This window comes from Macaca fascicularis, chromosome 18 (assembly GCF_037993035.2).
Source record: "Macaca fascicularis isolate 582-1 chromosome 18, T2T-MFA8v1.1".
Classification (NCBI taxonomy): Eukaryota; Metazoa; Chordata; class Mammalia; order Primates; family Cercopithecidae; genus Macaca; species Macaca fascicularis.
Window position 1 is genome coordinate 66,405,662 of NC_088392.1, and position 24,450 is coordinate 66,430,111.

The window sequence follows — 24,450 nt, forward strand, 5'->3', positions numbered from 1 at the left end:
GCATTGGAGCTGCGCACCAGTGCCTGTAATAAGGTCAGATGGAAGTGTGGCTGTCAAGGGTCGGAGATGCAAATGAAGTACAACTCACAGTACTTGCCTTTCTAGCTTGGAGTTACAACTCCAGTCATATCTCTTATTTTGCAATTTTCAAGTTCAAGTAACAGTCACACTGAAACCACTACTTGCACATATTTGCAAGAAGTCAACCTTTCTCCCTCTCTCTAACACACACACACACATACTGTCTCTCTCACACACTCACACACACACACACACACACACACACACACACACACCCCTCTTCCCCAATTGTCCTGCCTTCAAATGCCAGGAAGCATTTGGAGCTCCCTTTGCTTTGGCCCTGGCCACACAGGGCACTTTTGAAAATAGTTCCAGCACAGGCAACTATGTCTCTGTCCACTGCTATGCCCTTGCCCTTGTCGATTCAGACTTCTGAATAGCCCCAAGATGCTGCCCCTTCCTCAGGTTCCCATGAGTGGGGATCTTTCCATTCATACACATGTGTAGGCATCATTTCCAAAGCATACTTCCTATGGCAGGACGGCCTGGTTTGGGGGCTTCTGGCTTCAGCCATATGTGTCACTGAAGCCAGCCTTCCCCTTCAGATTCTGATGAGCCTGGAGGCCAGTTCAGACTCTCTCTTCTCATATGGTGAGTTTCCCTTTGGAAGTCTTTTCGAGCCAGTTTGTCTTGCTTGAAAAAAAGTTAAGTACCTTGCCAAGCACCAAAACTCCAGAAGTTCTATGGGAAGGAACAGGAGGTGTCATCCTCCACCTTTATTTTTGTTTCATGATTTAGCCAGAGACCTCCGAAATTTCTTTGCACCATTCCTCTCACCAACAAAATCCTCTTTCCTTAGAAAAACAGAGCTTAATGACTTTAAAAAATTTTTTATTTTCATCCAGAGATCACAGATCTAGAAAACACACATGAGGTAGAGGTTGCATAATAATTTGAAATTGACTGGTAAAATGTAGCAGAAACTAGTCAGCCATTGGCTAAGGGAAGACAAGCCTCACTAACAAAAGAATCTTTTCTCCTTCCAGTGGATTTTTGGGATTCTTTCTCGTGTTCAGTACAGTGAAGCTAAAAAGCTATCTGGCCCCAGCGCAGTGTGCAGCCTGGATTTTCTTTGCTAAGGTAAGAGACGAGAGGGGTGGGAAATTCTCAAGCGCCTTTGTATCCAGAGATCTCAGCACCTGGGTAATGTGAAGCTGTTTGAGCTTTATGAGACCACTTCTAGGCACTGTCCCTGAGCCTGATCCTTCCTTCATTCAGGTAATGATTTCTGAGGCCTACTCATTTTATCAACGTGGCATATTTAATCTTTCTCAGAGTCCTGAGACATGAGAGACATTCAGAGAAGCAAAATGTGATCTGTGTGTAGTAAAAAAGTGGTCAGTAAGAACTATCTCTGAGTGTCTGTCCTCAGATGTAGTATTTAGCCTGAAGATACTACAGAACAGCTATTTAAATTTATTCAGAAATCAAAAGGAAACCATGTTTAAAGGTTTAAATAGCCAAAACAATGTTGACAAAGATAAAGTTGGGGGACTTAAATTGTGTGATTTGAAAATTCAGTACTAAGCTAGAATAATCAAGGCATTATGGTATTGGTATAGGGATAGGCATTTATGGTCAATTGATTTTCAACAAAGGTGCCAACCACAATGAGAAAAGGATTGTTTTTTCTTTTTCTTTTTCTTTTTTTGTTTTGTTTTTTGAGATGGAGTCTCACACTCTCGCCCAGGCTGGAGTACAGTGGCGCGATCTTGGCTCACTGTAACTTCCGCCTCCCGAGTTCAAGCGATGCTCCTGCCTCAGCCTCCTGAATAGCTGGGATTACAGGCGCACGCCACCACGCCCAGCTAATTTTTGTATTTTTAGTAGAGATGGGGTTTCACCATGTTGGTCAGACTGGTCTTGAACTCCTGACCTGGCGATCCACCCACCTCGGCCTCCCAAAGTGCTGGGATTACAGGCGTGAGCCACCACACCTGGCCAGGATTGTTTATTCAACAAACAGTGTTGGAGCAATCAGATATCAACATACAAACCAACCTACAAATAAACAATCTTAGATCCTTGCTTGACATCATTAACTCAGAATGAATCACAGACATAAATGTAATACCAAAGCTGGAAAACTATTAGAAGAAAACACAACAAAAAGCCTTAATGGCCTTGGGTTTGGCGGATTCTTAGATATGACACCAAAAGCATAAATCATAAAATAATTGATAAATTGTAGTTTAGTTTATTTAAATTAAAACCTTTTACAATTCAAAAACACCATTAAGAAAATGAAAAGGTAGGCTGGGCGCGGTGGCTCACGCCTGTAATCCCAGCACTTGGGGAGGCCAAGGCAGGCAGATCATGAGGTCAGGAGATTGAGACCATCCAGGCTAACACAGTGAAACCCCGTCTCTACTAAAAATACAAAAAAATTAGCTGGGCGTGGTGGTGGGCGCCTGTAGTCCCAGCTACTCGGGAGGCTGAGGCAGGAGAATGGTGTGAACCCGGGAGGCGGAGCTTGCAGTGAGCCAAGATCATGGCATTGAACTCCAGCCTGGGCAACAGAGTGAGACTCCGTCTCAAAAGAAAAGAAAAGAAAAGAAAAAGGTAAGCCACAGCCTAGGAGAAAATATCTGCAAATCATAATGTCTGATAAAGGAACTGTATCCAGAATATATGAAGATTTCTTATACCTCAATGAGATGACCTACAACCCAATTTAAAACTGGTCTAAAGGAAAGCAGTTTGGTGATTTCTCAAAAAACTTAAAACAGAATTACCATTCAAACCAGCAATCCTATTACTGGGTATATACCCAAAGGAATGTAAATTGTTCTACCATAAAGACACATACACCTGTATGTTCATCACAATGCTAGTCACAATAGCAGAGACATGGAATCAGTCTAAACGCCCATCAATGGTAGACTGGATAAGGAAAATGTTGCACATATACACCATGGGATACTATGCAGCCATAAAAAAGAAAGAGATTGGCCGAGCACGGTGGCTCACACCTGTAATCCCAACACCTTGGGAGGCTGAGGCAGGTGGATCACCTGAGGTCAGGAGTCTGAGACCAGCCTGACCAACATGGTGAAACCCTGTCTCTACTAAAAATACAAAAATTAGCCGGGCATTGTGGTGCACGCCTATAATCCCGGCTACTCAGGAGGCTGAGGCAGGAGAATTGCTTGAGCCTGGGAGGTGGAGGTTGCAGTGAGCCGAGATAGCGCCACTGCACTCCAGTCTGGGCAACAAGAGCAAAACTGCATCTCAAAAAAAAAAAAAAAAAAAAGAATGAGATCATGTCCTCTGCAGCAGCATGGATGGAGCTGGAGGCCATTATCCCAAGTGAATCCACGTAGGAACAGAACACCAAAGAAGGGGGAATTAAACTTATAAGGGGGAATTAAACATTGAGAACACATAGACACAAAGAAGTAACAACTGACACCAGAGCCTACTTGAGGGTAAGGGATGGGAGGACAGAGAGGACTGAAAAACTACCTATTGGGTACTATGCTTATTACCTGGGTGATGAAATAATCTGTACATCAAACCCCTGTGACATGCAGTTTACCTATATAACAAACCTGGGCATGTACCCCTGAACCTAAAATAAAAGTTAAAAAAAAATACAAGTTAAAAATAAATAAATAGGCTGGGCACGGTGGCTCAGACCTGTGATCCCAGCAGTTTGGGAGTCAGAGGCGGGTGGATCACCTGAGGTCGGGAGTTTGAGACCAGCCTGATCAACATGGAGAAACCCCGTCTCTACTAAAAATACAAAATTAACTGGGTGTGGTGGTGCATGCCTGTAATCCCAGCTACTCGGGAGGATGAGGCAGGAGAATCACTTGAACCCGGGAGGTGGAGGTTGCAGTGAGCCAAGATTGCGCCATTGCACTCTAGCCTGAGCAACAAGAGCGAAACTCTGTCTCAAAATACTACTACTAATAATAAATAAATAAATAAAAATAATTAAGGCCGGGCGCGGTGGCTCAAGCCTGTAATCCCAGCACTTTGGGAGGCCGAGACGGGCGGATCACGAGGTCAGGAGATCGAGACCATCCTGGCTAACACGGTGAAACCCCATCTCTACTAAAAAGTACAAAAAACTAGCCGGGCGAGGTGGCGAGCGCCTGTAGTCCCAGCTACTCGGGAGGCTGAGCCAGGAGAATGGCGTAAACCCGGGAGGCGGAGCTTGCAGTGAGCAGAGATCCGGCCACCGCACTCCAGCCTGGGTGACAGAGCGAGACTCCGTCTCAAAAAATAATAATAATAATAATAATAATTAAAATGATAACGTTGAGGCCAGACATAGTGGCTCATGCCTGTAATCCCAGCACTCTGGGAGGCCAAGGCAGGTGGATCACCTGAGATCAGGAGTTCAAGACCAGACTGGTCAACATAGTGAAACCCTGTCTCTAGTAAACGTACAAAAACTATCTGGGCGTGGTGGCGCACGCCTGTAGTTCCAGCTACTTGGGAGGCCAAGGTAGGAGAATCGCTTGAACCCAGGATGCAGAGGTTGCATTGAGCCAAGATGGTGCCGCTGCCCTCCAGCCTGGGTGACAGAGCAAGACTCTGTCTAAAAAAAAAAAAAAGGATAATGATGATACTTATAAAAAATAAAACTGATCTAAACACATGAACAGATATTTGATAAAAGAAGATATCTAAATGGGTAATAAGTACATAGGAAGGTGTTTGGCATCGCTAGTCATTAGATAAATGCAAATTGAAACCAGGATGAGATACCACACATACTACTGTAATTTTTTAAAAAGATACAGACAGTACCAAATGTTGGCAAGGATGTGGAGAAACCAGAACATTCATAAATTGCTGTAGGCATATATACAGCCACTTTCGAAAACAGTTTGCTAGTTTCTTAGAAGATTAAACATAAAGTGACTACAGCTTAGCAATTCTATTCTTAAGAATCTACCCAAGAGAAATGAAAATATATGGCTACAAAAAACTCATACGTGAGTGTTCTTATTAGCATTATTCATAAGAAACCCAAACTGGAAATAATTCTAAATGTCCATCAACTAGTGAATATATAAACAAGACACACACACACACACATACACAATTTGGAATACTATTCACTAATCAGAAGGAATGGGCTATTAATACATTGCTACAGCATGGATGAACCTCAAAAAGATGCTGAGCTAAAGAATCCAGTCGCAAAAGAATACATATAGTAGTATTCTGTTTGTATGAAATGTCCATAAAAAAGTAAATTTAGGCCGGGCACGGTGGCTCACTCCTGTAATCCCAGCACTTTGGGAGCCCGAGGTGAGTGGATCACGAGGTCAGGAAATCGAGACCATCTTGGCTAACACGGTGAAACCCTGTCTCTACTAAAAATACAAAAAATTAGCCGGGCATGGTGGTGGGCAGCTGTAGTCCCAGCTACTCGGGAGGCTGAGGCAGGAGAATGGCGTGAACCCGGGAGGTGGAGCTTGCAGTGAGCTGAGATCAGGCCACTGCACTTCAGCCTGGGCAATAAAGCGAGACTCCGTCTCAAAAAAAAAAAAAAAAAAGTAAATTTATAGTCACAAAGTAGGACCAGTGGTTTCTTAGAGAAAGAAATCGACTGCAAATAGACTGGAAGGAAGTGTTGTGGCTAATGGAAACTTTCAAACTGAATTGTGGTGAAGGTTGCATCATCTTTTAAGTTAATTTATTAAATTTGTTCATTAACAATCATTACACTTTATAATAAGTGATTTTATGGCATGGAAATCATCCCTGAAAGCTGTAAAGTAATAGTGCTCAAAGCATAATGCTTAAATCCTGTTTTTTAGGATTTAGGACATTTTTTTTTCCTGTGTATATGACTTTACCTATTTGACCACTAGTTTCAAGTCTCTTTTTCATTTATTGTATTTTTCTTTTCTTAAATTCTGAGGGAGGTTTATAATTTTCTCCTCAATACTTAATTCAGAAGAGGGAGGATTTTTAATTGGCTGCTGTGGTTTAATGCAAATTCTTCTTAAATAAAAATTGGATTCAATGAGCCATTAAGATCTATCTCTTCCAGCCTCGGGTACATCAAGCAATCTCCCCTCTCTCTCTCTCTTTTTCCTATTTGAAAATAAGCTCGTGATCCTCCGTGGCAGAATATGTATCCATTCTTTGGACCACCTACACATCAAAACGTGCTGACATTTGAAATACAACAAAATTGTTCTTAGCAATACAGCATTCCCATGATGTCATTGTGCCTACACTGGGTGCCAGCATGTTCAGAAAGTGACTCAGAAGGATGTTTCAGTGGTGCCAGAGGAGAATCGCGATTATATGAAGATTCAAAAATACACAGGGAGGGAGGTCATTCAGGGGGCCGAGGGGCTTTCTTCACTGCTCCAAAAGGACCCACTTTGGGCTGTTTTTGAAGATATTACATCAGCTTTATCAGTTCCAAGTTCTGAGAAAAGGCATCCATGTCTCCCTCTGGTCCTCACCTGTTTTCAGTATCTTCCTTAGATCTGAGAATACTTAGCATGCGAGAAAAGTGCCTTTGAGGTCACTTTATGTTGTTATCACTATTATTATTTTTTTCTCTCTGGGAATTTGAGAAAAAATTTAAGAAGCCAAAAGTATTGGAATATTTAGCAAATATTTAAAAACTAATCTCTTTAAAAACTAATCTCTCATTTTGGTAAATTTGGGCATGTGAAATCTAATGGCATCTTCATAAAATCTCGGGATCCCTTCTCACATATGATGTAAAGCACTCAAGCAGAACAAAGCCAACAGATTGAAGAGAAGTGCAGGGATGTGTGTAGACGTGTAAGGAAGATGTGGTGTGTGTGAGTTTATAGTTTTCTTCTAGTCAGTTTCTCCAGCAGATTTCAATCCTCACATGAGAATTCTGCCTGGATTGGATAGTGTCTTGTCTTACTCTTGTTAACTTCAAACCGACTTGAGTTTTCAGCATCACTGGGAAGAAGCAGTGGAGATCAGAGTAAGTTTATGTGGCGCAAAAGCTAGCAGGGGAGAAGCTTCCCTGGACGTCAGTGGCAACGCTCGTGGGGCCTGAGGAGCCAGCCTGTGCTCCTCCTTTCAAAGCTGCCTCTGTAAGATCACTTTCTTTTTTCTTTTCTTTTTTTTTTTTTTTTTTTCTTTTTTTTGAGACGGAGTCTCTCTCTGTCGCCCAGGCTGGAGTGCAGTGGTGCAATCTCGGCTCGCTGCAATCTCTGTCTCCCGGGTTCATGCCATTCTCCTGCCTCAGCCTCCCGAGTAGCTGGGACTACAGGCGCCCGCCACCACGCCTGGCTAATTTTTTTGTACTTGTAGTAGAGACGGGATTTCACTGTGTTAACCAGGATGGTCTTGATCTCCTGACTTCGTAATCCACACGCCTTGGCCTCCCAAAGTGCTTAGATTACAGGCGTGAGCCACCGCACCCAGCCTGTAAGATCACTTTCTTCCTTTAAAGCTGATGCCATAATTGCTGCCACCATCTCATGTCCCGAAGACAATGACAGGCAGAAAACCCAGCCTTCGTCTGTTTTTTCTATGGCCCTGCAAAAATAATTGCTCGTAGCTTGCTCAGAATAAGTCTCTTGATTTGGTTTCATTTGTATTTTCCATTGTTAGAATTTCATCTTTCATATACACAGGACCAAGATGAAAGTGGCCCTCACTCTTGGGCCGTGCAGTGCTAGGTCGGTGTCTGAGTGTGAACAAGTACCTCCTCAAATGCTGCAGCCTAGGCACCTCACTTGCCTCTCCTATCCCTTCCCTAAAACTATGTCAGAATGTACTGCTGGCCTGAAACAGCCGGCAACTCCATGGGATTTAAGATATACTCGATTCTCTCTCTCTCTCTCTTTTTTTTTTTTAGAGACCAGGATCTCTGTATCTCCCAGACCAGGGTGCTGTGATGCGATCATGCAACTGTATCCTCAAACTCCTGGCCTCAAGCAATCTTCCTGCCTCGGCCTCCCCAGTGGCTGAGACTGTAGGCATACACCACCATGCCAGGCTAATTTTATTTTTTTGTAGAGATGAGATCTTGTTATGTTGCCCAGGCACTAGAGTCTTATAGTTTAGGTGGTACTAGAAATGTCCTGGGCAGTGATAGGAGAGAGGCATACACGGAGGCTCTAGTCTTTTCCATGAGGTGTGTGGTAGAGAGACTGGGATTTCAGGGGGGAAAAGGAAAGGAAGAAGTACTCACTGTTTGACTTTGGTCGCTATTCGCTGAACCCCTTTGCTCTGGTCTGAGTGTTTATGTTCCCCATTAATATGCTGAAATCCTAAGCCCTATGGTGATGGTAGTAAGAGGTGGGGACTTTGGGAGATGAGTAGCTCATGAAGGCAGAGCCCTCATGAAGGGCATTAGTGTCCTTGTAAAAGAGGTCCCGGAGAACTGCCTTGCTTCTTCCACCCTGAGGACACGGTGAAAAAGTGCCATCTCTGAGACAGCAGCCCTCACCAGACGTGGAATCTGCAGGGGCTGTGATCTTGGCCTTACCAGCTTCCAGAACTGTGAGAGACAAATCTTTATTGTTTGTAAGCTACCCAGCCTATAGTATTTTGTTATAGCAGCCCAGATGGACTAAGACACCCTGTAATCCTCCGTTGTTTCATCTGTAAAGCAAGGAGTCTGAACTAGAAAGATATCCAAAGATAGCGCAAAAACATTATAATGATAACAAGCTCTGACAGTGTTGACTATTGTATCTGGTATTCAAGACTAAATGCTAATCACATTTACATTCAATTGTAGCATTATATAATGATCTGCTAGGAACTATATTATTAATTATCAGGGCCTACTTAATAAAGCATTTGCCAGATTTAAAAATTATGTAATAGACTGATTAAAATAGAAAATATACAGCAATCTGACCTTCTTTCACCCCTGTCTCCAAATTCTGCCTTCTCTTGTGGATGATTGTGTTGTAAATGCTACAAGCAGTTAACCGGATTGTTTATCCCTCTTTTTGCTTTGTTTGGACAGTCAGAATTTATACGTATAGGCTGGGTGTGGTGGCTCATGCCTGTAATCCCAGCACTTTGGGAGGCCAAGGCAGGAGGATTGCTTAAGGCCAAGAGTTCAAGACTAGCCTGGGCAACATAGCAAGACTCTATTTCTACAAAAAGTTTTTAAAAATTAGCCAGGTATGGTGTCTTGTACCTGTGGTCCCAGCTACTTGGGAGGCTGAGGCAGGAGGATTGCTTGAGCCAGGAGTTTGAGGCTGCAATGAGCTACGATTACACTATTGTACTCCAGCCTAAGCCACAGAGTGAGACCTTGTTACACTTATGGCTTGGGATTTTTCTTCCCGTTGCTCCTTAGGATGGAATGCTGTTCATACTGTCAAAGTGAAAGATGGGCAAAGCCTTCTTATATATGGTCCCATGTAAGTCCGAGCACCTGGAGTGCATTGTGGGTGCGGAAGTTGGGCACAGAATCAAGGATCCGGGGGGACATATTGCAAAATTAGAAAATGCTAGAACCTGCGATCCTAAGTGCTTCAAAGCAGAATATATGAGATAATGTATGTGAAAATGTCTGGGGGGTGCAAAAGTGCTCTGCAGACACAGAGCATTATGTAGAGTCACACGGACCTAGACCAAGACTTAATTTTGACCCAGCTTTTGAGTCTTGTCTGCCACTTTCTAGGTGTATGAATCATTTTTTCTCATCTGTAAACAATGCAATAATAATGTCTGTGTTATTGAGAGGATTAAATAATATGTAGACAGCCCTAGATTAATGAGAGTCTGCAGTTGGCAGGTCTTCCTTGACTCCATCAATCTGCTGTTTTAATTCTCTCATGAAATTCACCAGTGATTTCCTGGGTTTGAATTTACTGTTTGTATTCACTAGTTCTAGGTAGTGAATTTAGTTGTGGACTGTCTATTCTAGACACTGCTCAGAATTCAGCGTGCATGAGGACAAGGTCTCTCACAGCATATTTAATCAGTTATTGTCTCACAAAAGAAGCAATTGATGCATCATTCACAATGTTTTTAAACCTATATAAAGAGTCATTGATTCAGAACATTTGCTCTGCATGTGAAAATGTATGTTTGGTGGTTTCCATGGAGACCACCCTGCTGGCTGTTCTGTGATCACTCACCAGCCTTAATTATACACTGGAACTGCCAGGGATCCTTCAAAGCTGTCTCCATAACAACGCCTCCTGGTGGGTAACATGACCGCCATCCCTGACCATGTTTCCCATATAGGAGTTTCCTGTAAGAGTCAAAAAGAGTCAGCTGGTAAATTTCAGCCTCTGTTTGATGTACCCTTATGAAGATCTCTTAGCTGCCTAGGAATTTTTCTGAGTTTCAACTGCCTATCTCTCCTGCTATTTTTCCGGGTTTCAGGAGCTTGGGTGAAGGTAATAGCAAGGCCTAATGTCTTTCTTTTTTTTTTTTGAGACGGAGTCTCGCTCTGTCGCCCAGGCTGGAGTGCAGTGGGGCGATCTCGGCTCACTGCAAGCTCCGCCTCCCGGGTTCACGCCATTCTCCTGCCTCAGCCTCCCGAGTAGCTGCGACTACAGGCGCCCACAACCGCGCCCGGCTAATTTTTTGTATTTTTAGTAGAGACGGGGTTTCACCGTGGTCTCGATCTCCTGACCTCGTGATCCGCCCGCCTCGGCCTCCCAAAGTGCTGGGATTACAGGCGTGAGCCACCGCGCCCGGCAAGCCTAATGTCTTTCTTTCTTCAGTGACGTGTTAACATATGTCTTGATCTATTGCCACGATATCGAGCTAAGAAGGAGTCTTGGTTATGTCACTTTACTGGATAAAATTAAACCTGTTTGAAATATACGATGAACTCATGAAAGTGTTGTCAACAGGTGTTATTAAGATTCCATGTTCAGAATTTTAGAATGTCTCAAAGACCATTGGTAAAACTCTCGATGTTTCTGGTGGAATTATGAGAAAAAGATGAATTTTTCAAAATGTGGAATTACACAGATTTCATGACTTCTAAATAATGTAATTTTTTACCCTTCACTAATTTTTTGAGATACATTTGTAGGGAAGTTTCAAGGCTTAACATTGACTCATACCTTGAACTTCTGAGGAAGTGACAAGTAAACAAATCTCTCATAGTCTGTAATCACAGTTCTTATAGGTTCAATTTCTGGTACACACACACACACACACACACACACACTACAGGGGAAATCCTAGAAGTATGTTTACAAAGCCCATCACACTTTGCTCTCACCAGGTCAAGTCTATGCTGAACAGAGTTGGTTCTCTTCATTTTTCTACTTTGTATTCTATTACTACTGTTATTTTTTTCTTTCTAGTCATCCTTGCATTCTCATCCTGATTGCCGCTATCTCTTGAGTGGGGAGCTTGTTACTGTCTTTCTCCACCTCCTGGATGGTGAACGGTAATCCCAAAAGAGGGGGCTCCTCTCCCCAGTTCACTATTTGAGGTTCTTCCCATCTTAGCTGCTGAAGACACCTCACTTCTCCTTCCCATCACATTTCAAAGCTTGTTTCAGATATAACTTTCTGATAGCAGTTTAGCATTCCTTTTCTCCCTTCAGTTGTTATTCAACACCTTCATATGTTCTGGAAGGTGATGAAAATACATTGTTAAACCACATGAAGCTGTACTGTAATGTAACTTTTATGTTGAAAGACCATGCTTAAAAAATCTAATTATGGCTGTTCCCTAATTAAATCATTTTTCTTTTTCACTGTCTCAGCGGCTATGGCAATGAGGATAATTTTTCATGGAAAATTAAAACCTAGAGGCAGCAGCATAATTTCCTTTGCAGACTCTTGCTCGGCAATAATAACAGCATGTCTGATGTCTTTCCATGACATCACCGATGAGGCGACAGGAACATGAAGTGGCAAGTTTGGGAGCTGCCATTCGCATGGAAACAGCCAGCCAGGAAGTTAGTTATCTGGGAGTTGTTTGTTTATGAACAAGGTTTTCCTGGAGGGAATGTGGGAGGGGAAATACAGTTTTGGATTCAGGAAAAATTTTTAAATTCCATTTCCTATTGTCAAAATAATTCATAGAGAAATGAGTGCTATGAGTGGACATTTTGCTGTTTTGAATAAGGTTCTTGTTTTTGTTTTGTTTTTTTTTTTTATTTCCAGTTATGTCGTCTTCATTTTTTCCGAGCTAATTTTAGTGCCTTTGATCATCACAATTTTCTGTGTTGCAAAAATAGGGTAACAATTCTGTTTCACAACTTCTGACTTGAATGAATTCGCTCGTTTATCGTTTGTTCATTTACTGGGAGAGGTCCTTACTTTCTGTAAATTTCCTGACTCTAAGGTTTTTATGGTTGCCATTAGTAGCCCAGATAATTTTTTAAAAAATGAAAGTCGTTTTTGCAACATAAAAAGCCAGTTAATGGGAACATTTGCAAGGCCTCCTCTAGGGGATGAATTGATGTGTGCTTGATTTATTGTAGGATGGTATCCAATAAACAAGTGTGGGGTGAGTGCTCACTCAAAAACTGATTTTATTCTGCACACCTTTGCACTCCCATCAGAAAGAGAGAAAGATGGAATTCTGCGTATATCTTGTAAAGTAACTGCATTGCCCCATGTTCTATGTTCTTGTGATATACCCATTCCTTCCTTTCTTTGTGCCATTTATTCTATAGGGGTTTGGCTTTCTTTGTAAAGACCCTCTGTGTGTATCCTTTAAACTAAGTTCCCTAGGGTGTGGCTGAACATCGGGTAATTAGCAAAGAACACAGCAAGTTCTGCTGGTGCCCAAACCAGAGGGCAGACCATGGCCAGGACCGATGGCCTGTGTCAGCAGAGTGACTGCCGTAGTCAGAGCAGACCCAGATGAAGCAGCTCTTGGGAAATTTGAAGGAGTAGACTTTTTTATGGGAAAGCTAAGTTTGGATGCATCAATGATAGACAGGCGTGACATGTAAATTTGAAAGAATTTTAGCAGATATTTACTTGGTGCAATTTTGTGAAAATAACTGTTCTGTTACATTGTACCTTGGAGATATCTCGGTGTCCCGGTACCCGGATGCCTCCTCACACTTGTTTTCCTGTCCCATCCCCAAAAGTGGAATTTGTGTAAAGTAGTTATTCGCCCATTTTTTTTGTGCTTAAAATTGCTCTCCTCTCTTAAAATTGCTCTCCTCTCTTATAAAAAGTGGTCCAAACTTGCTTTTTTTTTCCTTCTTGCTTGCTTGCTTTTTTTTTTTTTTTTTTGAGACAGGGTCTCTCTCTGTCACCCAGGCTGGAGTGCAGTGGTGCGATCTCAACTCACTGCAATCTCTGCCTCCAATTTCAAGCAATTCTCCTGCCTCAGCCTCCTGAGTAGCTGGAATACAGGCCTGCGCCACCACGCCCAGTTAATTTTTGTATTTTTTTTAAGTAGAGACAGGATTTTACCATGTTGGCCAGGTTGGTCTCGAACCCCTGACCTCAAGTGATCCGCCTGCCTGGGCCTCCCAAAATGCTGGAATTGCAGTCATGAGCCACCGTGCCCAGCCGGCCCCCTTTCCCCTTCTTCACTCTGCGTTGGCACTTTGAGCTTACCTGGTCGTTCTTTAGATAAAGATTTTTGGTGTTGTTTTTTTTATGTATAAGTAGACTGTGTCTGATTTTAAGGCCAGACAGTGAAGTACAAGCAAATTGTGCTTTTTTATAGGACTCCAAAATAGCCAGTTAGTCAAGTGTGCAACAAGAAAAGTTTTTAAGTCAACAACTAATTGCTTTGTATCATTTAAATACAACTAGCTATGAGACTGAATTTGTAATTTTGGTTGTTTCTGTGCAGTTTGACAGGAGAAGGGTTGAGGGGGAGGATTGTGTGGGGAACAGGGTCTCTCTGGCCACATTTCCATGTCAGTCTTCTTGTGTGAGCTCTGGGGTGGGGCATGGTGCACAAGGAGCAGGCCCAGGGTTGCATCTGTGTCCAAGAAGAATTCTGTCTTCTTTCTTTCCTGCCTCACCCTCAGGCCATTATTCCCTACTTGAGGCTTCATATGTTTTCTGCACAATTTTCCAGTGTGGTTACGGTTGGCCTTGAATATAGTAGGTGATTAGTCAAGATTTGATATATCAAATGCCCACCACTTTCCCTTTTCTCCCCTTCAGGAGAAGAAAAGTAAAGGAAAACAGAAAAAAATAATAATCAGGTAACTGTACTTCCCAGCGATCCACCCGCTATATCAGCCTGTGAGCCCAAGGAAGGCAGGGCACATCTTACTCAAGGTTACATCGCCAGCACCTAGCAGAGCACCCAGAGGCATAATTTGAATTGCAAAAGAGTTGGTGACTTTTACAGTACCTCCAAAATTTGTAGTCCGCATGGAATTAGGAGTCATTATTTTCAAGTCTCGGGTTAGTCCTTTGTACAATGACTACCCCTCCCCCTCTAGAAAAGAACAGAAGAGTTTACTTTTTCACCCGATGTTAGATTTATCTTCTTGAAATTTGAAGTCTTCAGTTTCAGTGATGCAGTCACCAGTTGCTACCTGTGCCTTGCCCTCTGCCCAAAAAGGGAGGGTTTGTTATCTGTGAAAACATAATTTTTCCTTCAGGCGGGAGTAGGGGTGTTCTCGTAACTTCAAGCGTTGCATTCCCGCCTTGGAAATTTCACTGGGAGCAGTGTTGATCTTATTATTCCAAATGACCAAACATTTGCTGCCATTTGGCTGTGCCATTCAGAGCACTTGATTCCTTCATGCGCCCTTAAAGTGTTAGGATAAGGGAATACAACACTTTGGCAGTTATTAAATTTCATCTTTCTTTGGAGTATGCTATATACATTCTGTCCTTCACAGATAGCTAGAACACTCCATAAATCAGAATAAGAGTTCACTTTAAAGCACTGACAGAGTGCCTTATTTTATCCCTGACAGTTAACCGGCCCAGTTTTGAGCCCATAGGCAGACAGTAGATGCATCTTTGATTGGGTTATTGAGCTATTGCTGTGTGAACCACCCAGATCTGATCAGTCCTAATTATTTGAAGCCTGTATCTTCTATGAAGTCAGCCATGCTGATTATTATTTTCCTCAGGTTATAGTTGGGCTTTTTAAAGAATGTTTACTCTAAGAATTAGGTAATACATAACCTGGTTTCAATACTCATGCTTTTTATGAAGGTTTTCTTTTCCCTGAAATTTTTTTTTCATGTTGCTTTGTGCAAAGATGTTATGTCAGCAAATGCATTCAGCAGGTGTATAGGGTGGCCTGTCTTATAACCAGCTATGGAGATGAGACTGTAGAGAGTAGTGACAAGCAACTCAGCATTTTGGAGACAGAAAGACCTGGGTAAGAATCTCATTATCTGGCAATACGACCTTGCAAAAATCAAATAACTTATTTATATGTCAGTTTGCTTGTATGTAAAATAGGAATAATTGTATACACTTCACAGAAATGTTACAAGAATTATTTAAAATAATGTATGTTAAGCAGTTACTGTTAGCTGGTGTTTTTTTTTTTTTTTTTTTTTTTTTCAATTTTTGAAATATCTCAGCGGACCTGATATATCATTTTATCTAATATTTTGGAAGTGCTACACTGGTGTTTAAAGAAAAGGGGCCGGGCGCGGTGGCTCACGCCTGTAATCCCAGCACTTTGGGAGGCCGAGGCGGGCGGATCACAAGGTCAGGAGATCGAGACCACGGTGAAACCCCGTCTCTACTAAAAATACAAAAAATTAGCCGGGCGCGGTTGTGGGCGCCTGTAGTCCCAGCTACTCGGGAGGCTGAGGCAGGAGAATGGCGTGAACCCGGGAGGCGGAGCTTGCAGTGAGCCGAGATCGCGCCACTGCACTCCAGCCTGGGCGACAGAGCGAGACTCCGTCTCAAAAAAAAAAAAAAAAAAAAAAAAAAAGGGAAAAAAAAGTCAGTCCTAAAGATTGTTAGATGAGTCCTCTGTTGTTAGGTGAAATTTCAGCTTTCATTTTGTATTTGGTTGGTAGTAAGAGAAGGGGGAATTGAGACAAAGTGGTATTAACTCTGATGTGGAATCACACACCCAAAAGAATGGTTACACTGAAAACACTGGCCATACCAAATGTTGGTAAGGATTGTAGAATGACATTTATGCTTTAGAAGACACCAAAGCTAAACAACATCTACATAATAACTCAGTAATCCCCCTCCTCAGTCTTTACCCAAGAGAAATGAAGACATGTGTTCACAACAAGATATGTTCAATGTTGTGGAATTAGATGGTGTACGTTGCATAACTGTGAGTATACTAAAAGCTATTGAATTGTACTCTTTCATGGGGTGAATTTTATGGTATGTGCATTATATCTCAGTAAGGCTGTTATTTAAAAAATATATATATATGTTCAAGGCCAAGTGTGGTGGCTCATGCCTGTAATCCCAGGGTTTTGGAAGACCAGGGTAACGCTTGAGGTCAGGAGTTTGAGACCAGCCTAGGCAACATAGTGAGACCTCATTTCTACCAAAAAAAGTTCTTTTAAAATTAGCCAGGGGTAGTGGTGTGTGCCTGTGCTCCCAGCTCTTTGAGAGGCTGAGGTGGGAGAATTGCTTGAGCCCAGGAGTTCAAGACTACAGTGAGTTATGATCACTCCACCACACTGTACGCTGGGCAACAGAGCAAGACTCTATCTCAAAAAAACAAAAAAGAAAAGAAAAGAAAAAAGAAAATGTGTGGCAGCTTTATTCATAATAGCACCTAACTAGATGAAATAGTCCATAAATTTCATCTGTCCACACAATAGAATCCTCACTGCAGTAGGAAAGGGCACGTGGCCACAGAGGGGATTCAGGATGGGTGAATGAATTGGGAGGAGTCTGTGGAGCCTGGTGCAATGCTGGGAAGGGCCGGTGTCTCTGTCCAAGTGGCAGCTGTGTGGGTGTTAATGGGTATAAACGCTCAGCAAGCTGTGTACTTGAGATTCCTGTGCCTCATACACTACACGGTATTTATGTTATACTTCAGTTTTAAAAATCGGATGTGGATGCTGAATGGTGCCGTGCTCAGAAAGCAGAGCCCCACATGCTGACCTGCCCTCCTGTTTGTTGGTCACTGGGAGGAAAAACAGGCCCGGCAGCTTCCCGAGCAGAGCCTTGGGGCCTCTTGCTTTGTGGCTTCTCCTGTGCTACAGGTGGTGACGGGGGCGGGTTTCACTTGCTGGGAAAAGGACACCTTGTGGCTGGGACCTTGTTATTCTGGGCGGTGGCCACCATTTCTCCTGAACGTTGCGGTTGGAGAGGGTTTCTAACAGATCTTCAGCTCGGTGCCAAGGTAAAGAAGGTGAGCTCAGTCTTCCCGGTAGCATTGCAGAAGCGTTTCTTGCTCTGGTCGTGCCCCACACCGGTGCCTTCAGGGGCTGTGACTAATTATGGAAAACGGCACACCTGTCATTCTCTCAGACCATGAGGTTTACTTGAGTGAACACCACTGTTCCGGGGCTCTGTCTCTCGCTGAATGCTCCCACTGGGCTGGGGCCTTCCAAGTAGCTGAAAGTACAGGTGTGAGCCACCACATCTGGCCAATTTTTCAATTTTTTGTAGAGATGAGGTCTCGGTAGTTGCCCAGGCTGCCCGTAGGCCTTTTCTGAAAGGCTCCACGTTGGTGGCTCTCCTCTCGTGTGGGTGCTGCTTGAGCGTCTGACTGTGATGGTGGTGAACAGTCCCCTAGGGAAGAGGTGCTTGCGTGTGGACCCCCATGCTTTGCTGCTGTCGCATTTATCTTTACAGGCAACTGTACAACGTAGAAAACACCTCCAGGAAACTGAGAGGCTGCTGAAGACTAATGGAGAATGGATGAATGTAAGGGAAGTAGGTTGTCACGGGAGCCAGGAACTCACTCTGCAGCTCGGCAGAGCAGAGCCAGGCTGTCAGGGTGCACCTTAGGGACACCTGCAGCCCAACCATCTGGAGAGCTGAATGCCAGCCTTCCCCAGACATGAGCCGGCACGGGCCGGGGTGTGGGAATGCAAATGGCGTGGTTTCCTGGTCAGGGTTTGAATTTTCCTATAGGTATTTAACTGTAGTGGGTATTCACCATTATTGAAGCAAATAACTTTCCCCTTAACTTGTGACTTTAATTTTGACCCATGGCATCTCTAGAAAAACAAAACCGTAGAAACCATTTAGTCCACTATCTTCATTTCAAAAGTTCAAAAAGCTAATTATAGAAAATGTAGAAAGTAAATGAAAAAAAAAAAAAAGCTTATGGGACTCTACCATATTAGACATTTTAGAGTATATTCTTTGGAAATTTTTTTTCGTACACACATTCCTGAGGTTTTCTGTTTTTACAGAAATGGGATTGTTCTTCACCTGTTGGGTTTCTTTCTTTCTTTCTTTCTTTCTTTCTTTCTTTCTTTCTTTCTTTCTTTCTTTCTTTCTTTTTTTTTTTTTTAATCTTTAGTTCTAGGGTACATGTGCACAACGTGCAGGTTTGATACATAGGTATACACGTGCCATGTTGGTTTGCTGCACCCATCAACTCATCATTTACATTAGGTATTTCTCCTAATGCCATCTCTCCCCCAGCCTCCCACCCCAGACAGGCCCCAGTGTGTGGTGTTCCCCTCCCTGTGTCCAAGTGATCTCATTGTTCAGTTCCCACCTATGAGTGAGAACATGAGGTGTTTGGTTTTCTGTCCTTGTGATAGTTTGCTCAGAATGATGGTTTCTAGTTTCATCCATGTCCCTGCAAAGGACATGAACTCATCCTTTTTTATGACTGCATAGTATTCCATGGTGTATATGTGCCACAGTTTCTTAATCTAGTCTATCACTGAGGGACATTTGGATTGGTTCCAAGTCTTTGCTATTGTGAATAGTGCTGCAATAAACATACGTGTGCATGTGTCTTTATAGTAGCATGATTTAGAATTCTTTGGATATATACCTAGTAATGGGATTGCTGGGTCAAATGGTAATTCTAATTCTAGATCCTTAAGGAAATCGCCACAATGTCTTCCACAATGGTTGAACTAATTTACATTCCCACCAACAGTGTAAAAGCGTTCCTATTTCTCCACATCCTCTCCAGCATCTGTTGTTTCCTGACTTTTTAGTGATTGCCATTCTAACTGGCGTAAGGTGGTATCTCTTTGTGGTTTTGATTTGCATTTCTGTGATGACCAGTGATGATGAGCATTTTTTCATGTGTCTGTTGGCTGCATAGATGTCTTCTTTTGAGAAGTGCCTGTTCATATCCTTTGCCCACTTTTTGATGGGGTTGTTTTTTCTTTTAAATTTGTTTGAGTTCTTTGTAGACTCTGGATATTAGCCGTTTGTCAGAAGGGGAGATTGCAAAAATTTTCTCCCATTCTATAGATTGCCTTTTCACTCTAATGGTAGTTTCTTTTGCTGTGCAGAGCTCTTTAGTTTAATTAGATCTCATTTGTCAATTTTGGCTTTTGTTGCCATTGCTTTTGGTGTTTTAGTCATGAAGTCCTTGCCCGTGTCTGTGTCCTGAATGGTATTGCCTAGGTTTTCTTCTAGGGTATTTATGGTTTTAGGTCTAACATTTAAGTCTTTAATCCATCTTGAATTAATTTTTGTATAAGTTGTAAGGAAGGGATCCAGTTTCAGCTTTCTACATATGGCTAGCCAGTTTTCCCAGCACCATTTGTTAAATAGGGAATCCTTTCCCCATTTCTTGTTTTTGTCAGGTTTGTCAAAGATCAGATAGTTGTAGATGTGTGGTGTTATTTCTGAGGCCTCTGTTCTGTTCCATTGGTCTGTATCTCTGTTTTGGTACCAGTACCATGCTGTTTTGGTTACTGTAGCCTTGTAGTATAGTTTGAAGTGAAGTAGCATGATGCCTCCAGCTTTGTTCTTTTTGTTTAGGATTGTCTTGGCAATGCAGGCTCTTTTTTGGTTCCATATGAACTTTAAAGTAGCTTTTTTTTGTAGTTCTGTGAAGAAAGTCATTGATAGCTTTATGGGGATGGCATTGAATCTATAAATTATTTTGGGCAGTATGGCCATTTTCACGATATTGATTCTTCCTATCCATGAGCATGGAATATTCCTCAATTTGTTTGCATCCTCTTTTATTTCGTTGAGCAGTGATGTATAGTTCTCCTTGAGGAGGTCCTTTACGTCCCTTGTAAGTTGGATTCCTAGGTATTTTATTCTCTTTGTAGCAATTGTGAATGGGAGTTCACTCGTGATTTGTCTCTCTGTTTGTCTGTTACTGGTATATAGGAATGCTTATGATTTTTGCACATTGATTTTGTATCCTGAGACTTTCCTGAAGTTGCTTATCAGCTTAAGGAGATTTTGGGCTGAGACGATGGGCTTTTCTAAATTTACAATCATGTCATCTGCAAACAGGGACAATTTGACTTCCACATTTCCTAATTGAATACCCTTTATTTCTTTCTCTTGCCTGATAGCCCTGGCCAAAACTTCCAAAACTATGTTAAATAGGAGTGATGAGAGAGGGCATCCTTCTCTTGTGCCAGTTTTCAAAGGGAATGCTTCCAGTTTTGGCCATTCAGTATGATATTGGCTGTGGGTTTATCATAAATAAATCTTATTATTTTGAGATAACGTTCCATCAATACCTAGCTTATTGAGAGTTTTTAGCATGAAGGGCTGCTGAATTCTGTCAAAGGCCTTTTCTGCATCTATTGAGATAATCATGTGGTTTTTGTCTTTGGTTCTGTTTATGTGCTGGATTACGTTTATTGATTTGCATATGTTGAACCAGTCTTGCATCCCAGGGATGAAGCCGACTTGATCGTGGTGGATAAGCTTTTTGATGTGCTGCTGGATTCGGTTTGCCAGTATTTTATTGAGGATTTTCGCATCGATGTTCATCAGGGATATTGATCTAAAATTCTCTTTTTTTGTTGTGTCTCTGCCAGGCTTTGGTATCAGGATGATGTTGACCTCATAAAATGAGTTAGGGAGGATTCTCTCTTTTTCTATTGATTGGAATAGTTTCAGAAGGAATGGTACCAGCTCCTCCTTGTACCTCTGCTAGAATTTGGCTGTGAATCCGTCTGTTCCTGGACTTTTTTGGGTTGGTAGGCTATTAATTATTGCCTCAATTTCAGAGCCTGTTATTGGTCTACTCAGAGATTCAACTTCTTCATGGTTTAGTGTTGGGAGATGTGTCCAGGAATTTATCCATTTCTTCTAGATTTTCTAGTTTATTTGTGTGGAGGTGTTTATAGTATTCTCTGATGGTAGTTTGTATTTCTGTGGGGTTGGTGGTGATATCCCCTTTATCATTTCTTATTGCATCTATTTCATTCTTCTCCCTTTTCTTCTTTATTAATCTTGCTAGTGGCCTATCAATTTTGTTGATCTTTTCAAAAAACCAGCTCCTGGATTCATTGATTTTTTTGAAGGTTTTTTTTGTGTCTCTATCTCTTTCAGTTCTGCTCTGATCTTAGTTATTTCTTGCCTTCTGCTAGCTTTTGAATTTGTTTGCTCTTGCTTCTCTAGTTCTTTTAATTGTGATGTTAGGGTGTTGATTTTAGATCTTTCCTGCTTTCTCCTGTGGGCATTTAGTGCTATAAATTTCCCTCTATACACTGCTTTAAATATGTCCCAGAGATTCTGGTATGTTATATCTTTGTTCTCATTGGTTTCAAAGAACATCTTTATTTCTGCCTTCATTTTGTTATTTACCCAGTAGCCATTCAGAGCAGGTTGTTCAGTTTCCATGTAGTTGTGTGGTTTTGAGTGAGTTTCTTAATCCTGAGTTCTAATTTGATTGCACTGTGGTCTGAGAGACAGTTTGTTGTGATTTCTGTTCTTTTACGTTTGCTGAGGAGTGCTTTATTTCCAATTATGTGGTCAATTTTAGAATAAGTGTGATGTGGTACTGAGAAGAATGTATATTCTGTTGGAGTGGAAAGTTCTGTAGATGTCTATTAGGTCTGCTTGTTTCAGAGCTGAGTTCAAGTCCTGGATATCCTTGTTAACCTTCTGTCTCATTGATCTGTCTAATATTGACAGTGGGGTGTTAAAGTCTCCCATTATTATTGTGTGGGAGTTTAAGTCTCTTTGTAGGTCTCTAAGGACTTGCTTTATGAATCTGGGTGCTCCTGTATTGGGTGCATGTATATTTAGGGTAGACAGCTCTTCTTGTTGAATTGATCCCTTTACCATTATGTAATGGCCTTCTTTGTCTCTTTCGAATTTTGTTGGTTTAAAGTCTGTTTTATCAGAGACTAGGATTGCAACCCTTGCTTTTTTTTGGTTTCCATTTGCTTGGTAGATCCTCCTCCATCCCTTTATCTTGAGCCTGTGTGCATCTTTGCACGTGAGATGGGTCTCCTGAATACAGCACACTGATGGATCTTAACTCTTTATCCAATTTGCCAGTCTGTGTCTTTTAATTGGGACATTTAGCCCATTTACATTTAAGGTTAATATTGTTATGTGTGAATTTGATCCTGCTATCACACAGAGCAGGGACTAGATGCTTTGTCCTGAGCACATGCTCAGTCAGTGACTTTGGAAACATGGCAGGGCCACCAGGCATATTGCTGGTCCCCCAACATTTTGGAGATGGCCACACAATCAACAAATCACATTTTGCTGTAGAGATGAATAAACCGAGTTACTAAGGGGTGCTGCAAGGGGATTCTGAAATGCATACTCCTTGCCTTCAGAAAATGTGCATGTGCCTTGTCCACAGGCTTTAAGAGATCTTTATGAAAAGTAGCCACTGATGGGCATTGTTTTCTTCTTGATAGAGAAGGACACTTGATGGGCTCCTGGCTGTACCCAGACTGGGTAGGGGGGCCCATGCCAGCAGCCGATGTTCCTTTTGTGGGACCAGGGAAGGGCCACAATTCAGATTTCTTTATATTTAGCTTTCATGAAGAGGGGTACTTTATACATTGGAGGGGACAAGATAACACATTTCTTTACTCTGGGTCTTTACATTGGGCCTTGATGTGGCAGCTGACAGATTTATTAAGTTAAAGACTCTCTGCTTTCTTTGGAACATATGCTTGAATGTCTATAACAACATTCTCATTTTAAACTTAGAAGATAGATTAACATTGAATGGCTTCTCCCAAGCATTGGTTTGCCAGAATCTTAGGGACACTCAGTGTGCGACTGATCACACACCTTCTTCGCTTTGGCTGCCAGGAATCATGCGGCTACACTCTGAGCCCCTCCTGTGCGCAGCGGCCACCCTGGCGTGGATTTTGTCCTGGCCTCCCTCTGCCTTCCTCTCCTTGGTTTCCCCTTTCCTTCATGTTTCTTACCTACTTCTGATTGATATTTTATGTCTGAATTGATCTATCTTTTTAAGCTTCTTGAAAATTCTCAGTGGAACAAGTCAGGAAATGAATAAAATCCCCTACCCCTTCAAAAAAAGATAATAAGGGAAAGAACAAAATTCAATCCCTGATAAATACTTTCTAGATGATTCCTTTATTTTAGAGAGGAACCTGAAATCCAGAGAGGGGAATGGCTCTGCCTGAGGTTATTCAGCGAGTTTGTGACCCAGCCAGGGAGCACCCAGGACTCTCCCTGCTGGCTTGCTGCTCTCTCAGACACACACACACAGGGCTGGGAGAGGCTCTCTTGTCATGCATACGGAGGACTGCCCCTGGTCTGCTGGTAAAACTGCATGCTTAATCTTCCTGGGACCAGCTGCCCCTCTTCTTTAAACGAATAGGATTCTCCATAGGACTTTTAAGATATGTTGCTAGGAAAAAGGGGTTTTAAACTATTGATTTTTTTTACTCTCTTCAGTTTTCCTTTGGCTTTAGCAGTGGCCTTTAACCTACCACATGCTTGGCATTCCAGTTCACACTCAGTGGCGTAGAGTGTGCTGGGCTCGTTCGTGCTGTTCCCCTTTCGTAGAGTGTCCTTCCCGCTCTTCCCCCGCCCTGCCGCCGGTAATTCCTGAATGCCCTTCAGGCTTAGCACAGGACTCAGCCCTAAGTGGGGTTCCCATAACATTCAGAGTCTGCCCATGTCTTAGCACTTACCCTGTGATAACATTGACATTCTTTGCTTTAGCTAACCCAGCATGGGGTGTTGCGAGGGCAGATCTTGCCTTTCATGTCACTTCTCTAGTGTCCTGCGTGGTGCTCAGTGAACGTAATTTTGCCTCAACTTCATCCCAGCAAAAGCCCAAATCCGTTTTCCTTTTTCACTTCTAATTCAATGAAAGCATCTTCTGAAGCATTCAGCCTTTTTAAACAAACTTTCACTTTTTAAACTCTCCAAAAGAGCAAGGGAAGGTGTCTTAGCTCGATTGCCATGACAAAATATCACAGACTGGGTGGCTTACACAGTAGAAATTTACCTTCTCACAGTTCTGGAGGCTGCGACGTCCAAGAGTAAGCCAGGAGTAAGGTGCCGGCAGGGTGGGTGTCGTGCGAGAGCTCCCTCCTGGGGTTTCAGACGGCTGCCTTCTCCCTGTGCACTCACATGAACTCTTCTGTGTGCACCTGGGGGAGCTGGGAGGACAGCAAGCTCTGGT

The 24,450-nt window shown here is 42.5% G+C and overlaps 1 protein-coding gene across 10 annotated transcripts in view; it reads left to right on the forward strand.

Annotated features, from left to right (window-relative positions):
• TMEM241 (transmembrane protein 241) overlaps positions 1–24,450 on the forward strand; it is a 159,523-nt gene that overhangs the window by 84,088 nt on the left and 50,985 nt on the right. For 9 of the 10 annotated variants that reach the window (XR_010582896.2, XR_012427251.1, XM_015440107.4 and 6 more), the window contains one exon: positions 1,068–1,161. Coding sequence is in view for 8 of the 10 variants with exons in the window: in XM_015440107.4 (XP_015295593.1) it covers positions 1,068–1,161 (94 nt within the window). In the remaining 2 variants the exon portion in view is untranslated. Of the gene's footprint in view, positions 1–626; positions 673–1,067; positions 1,162–24,450 lie in introns of those variants that run through there. The other variant, XM_074022732.1, reaches the window with a different exon arrangement.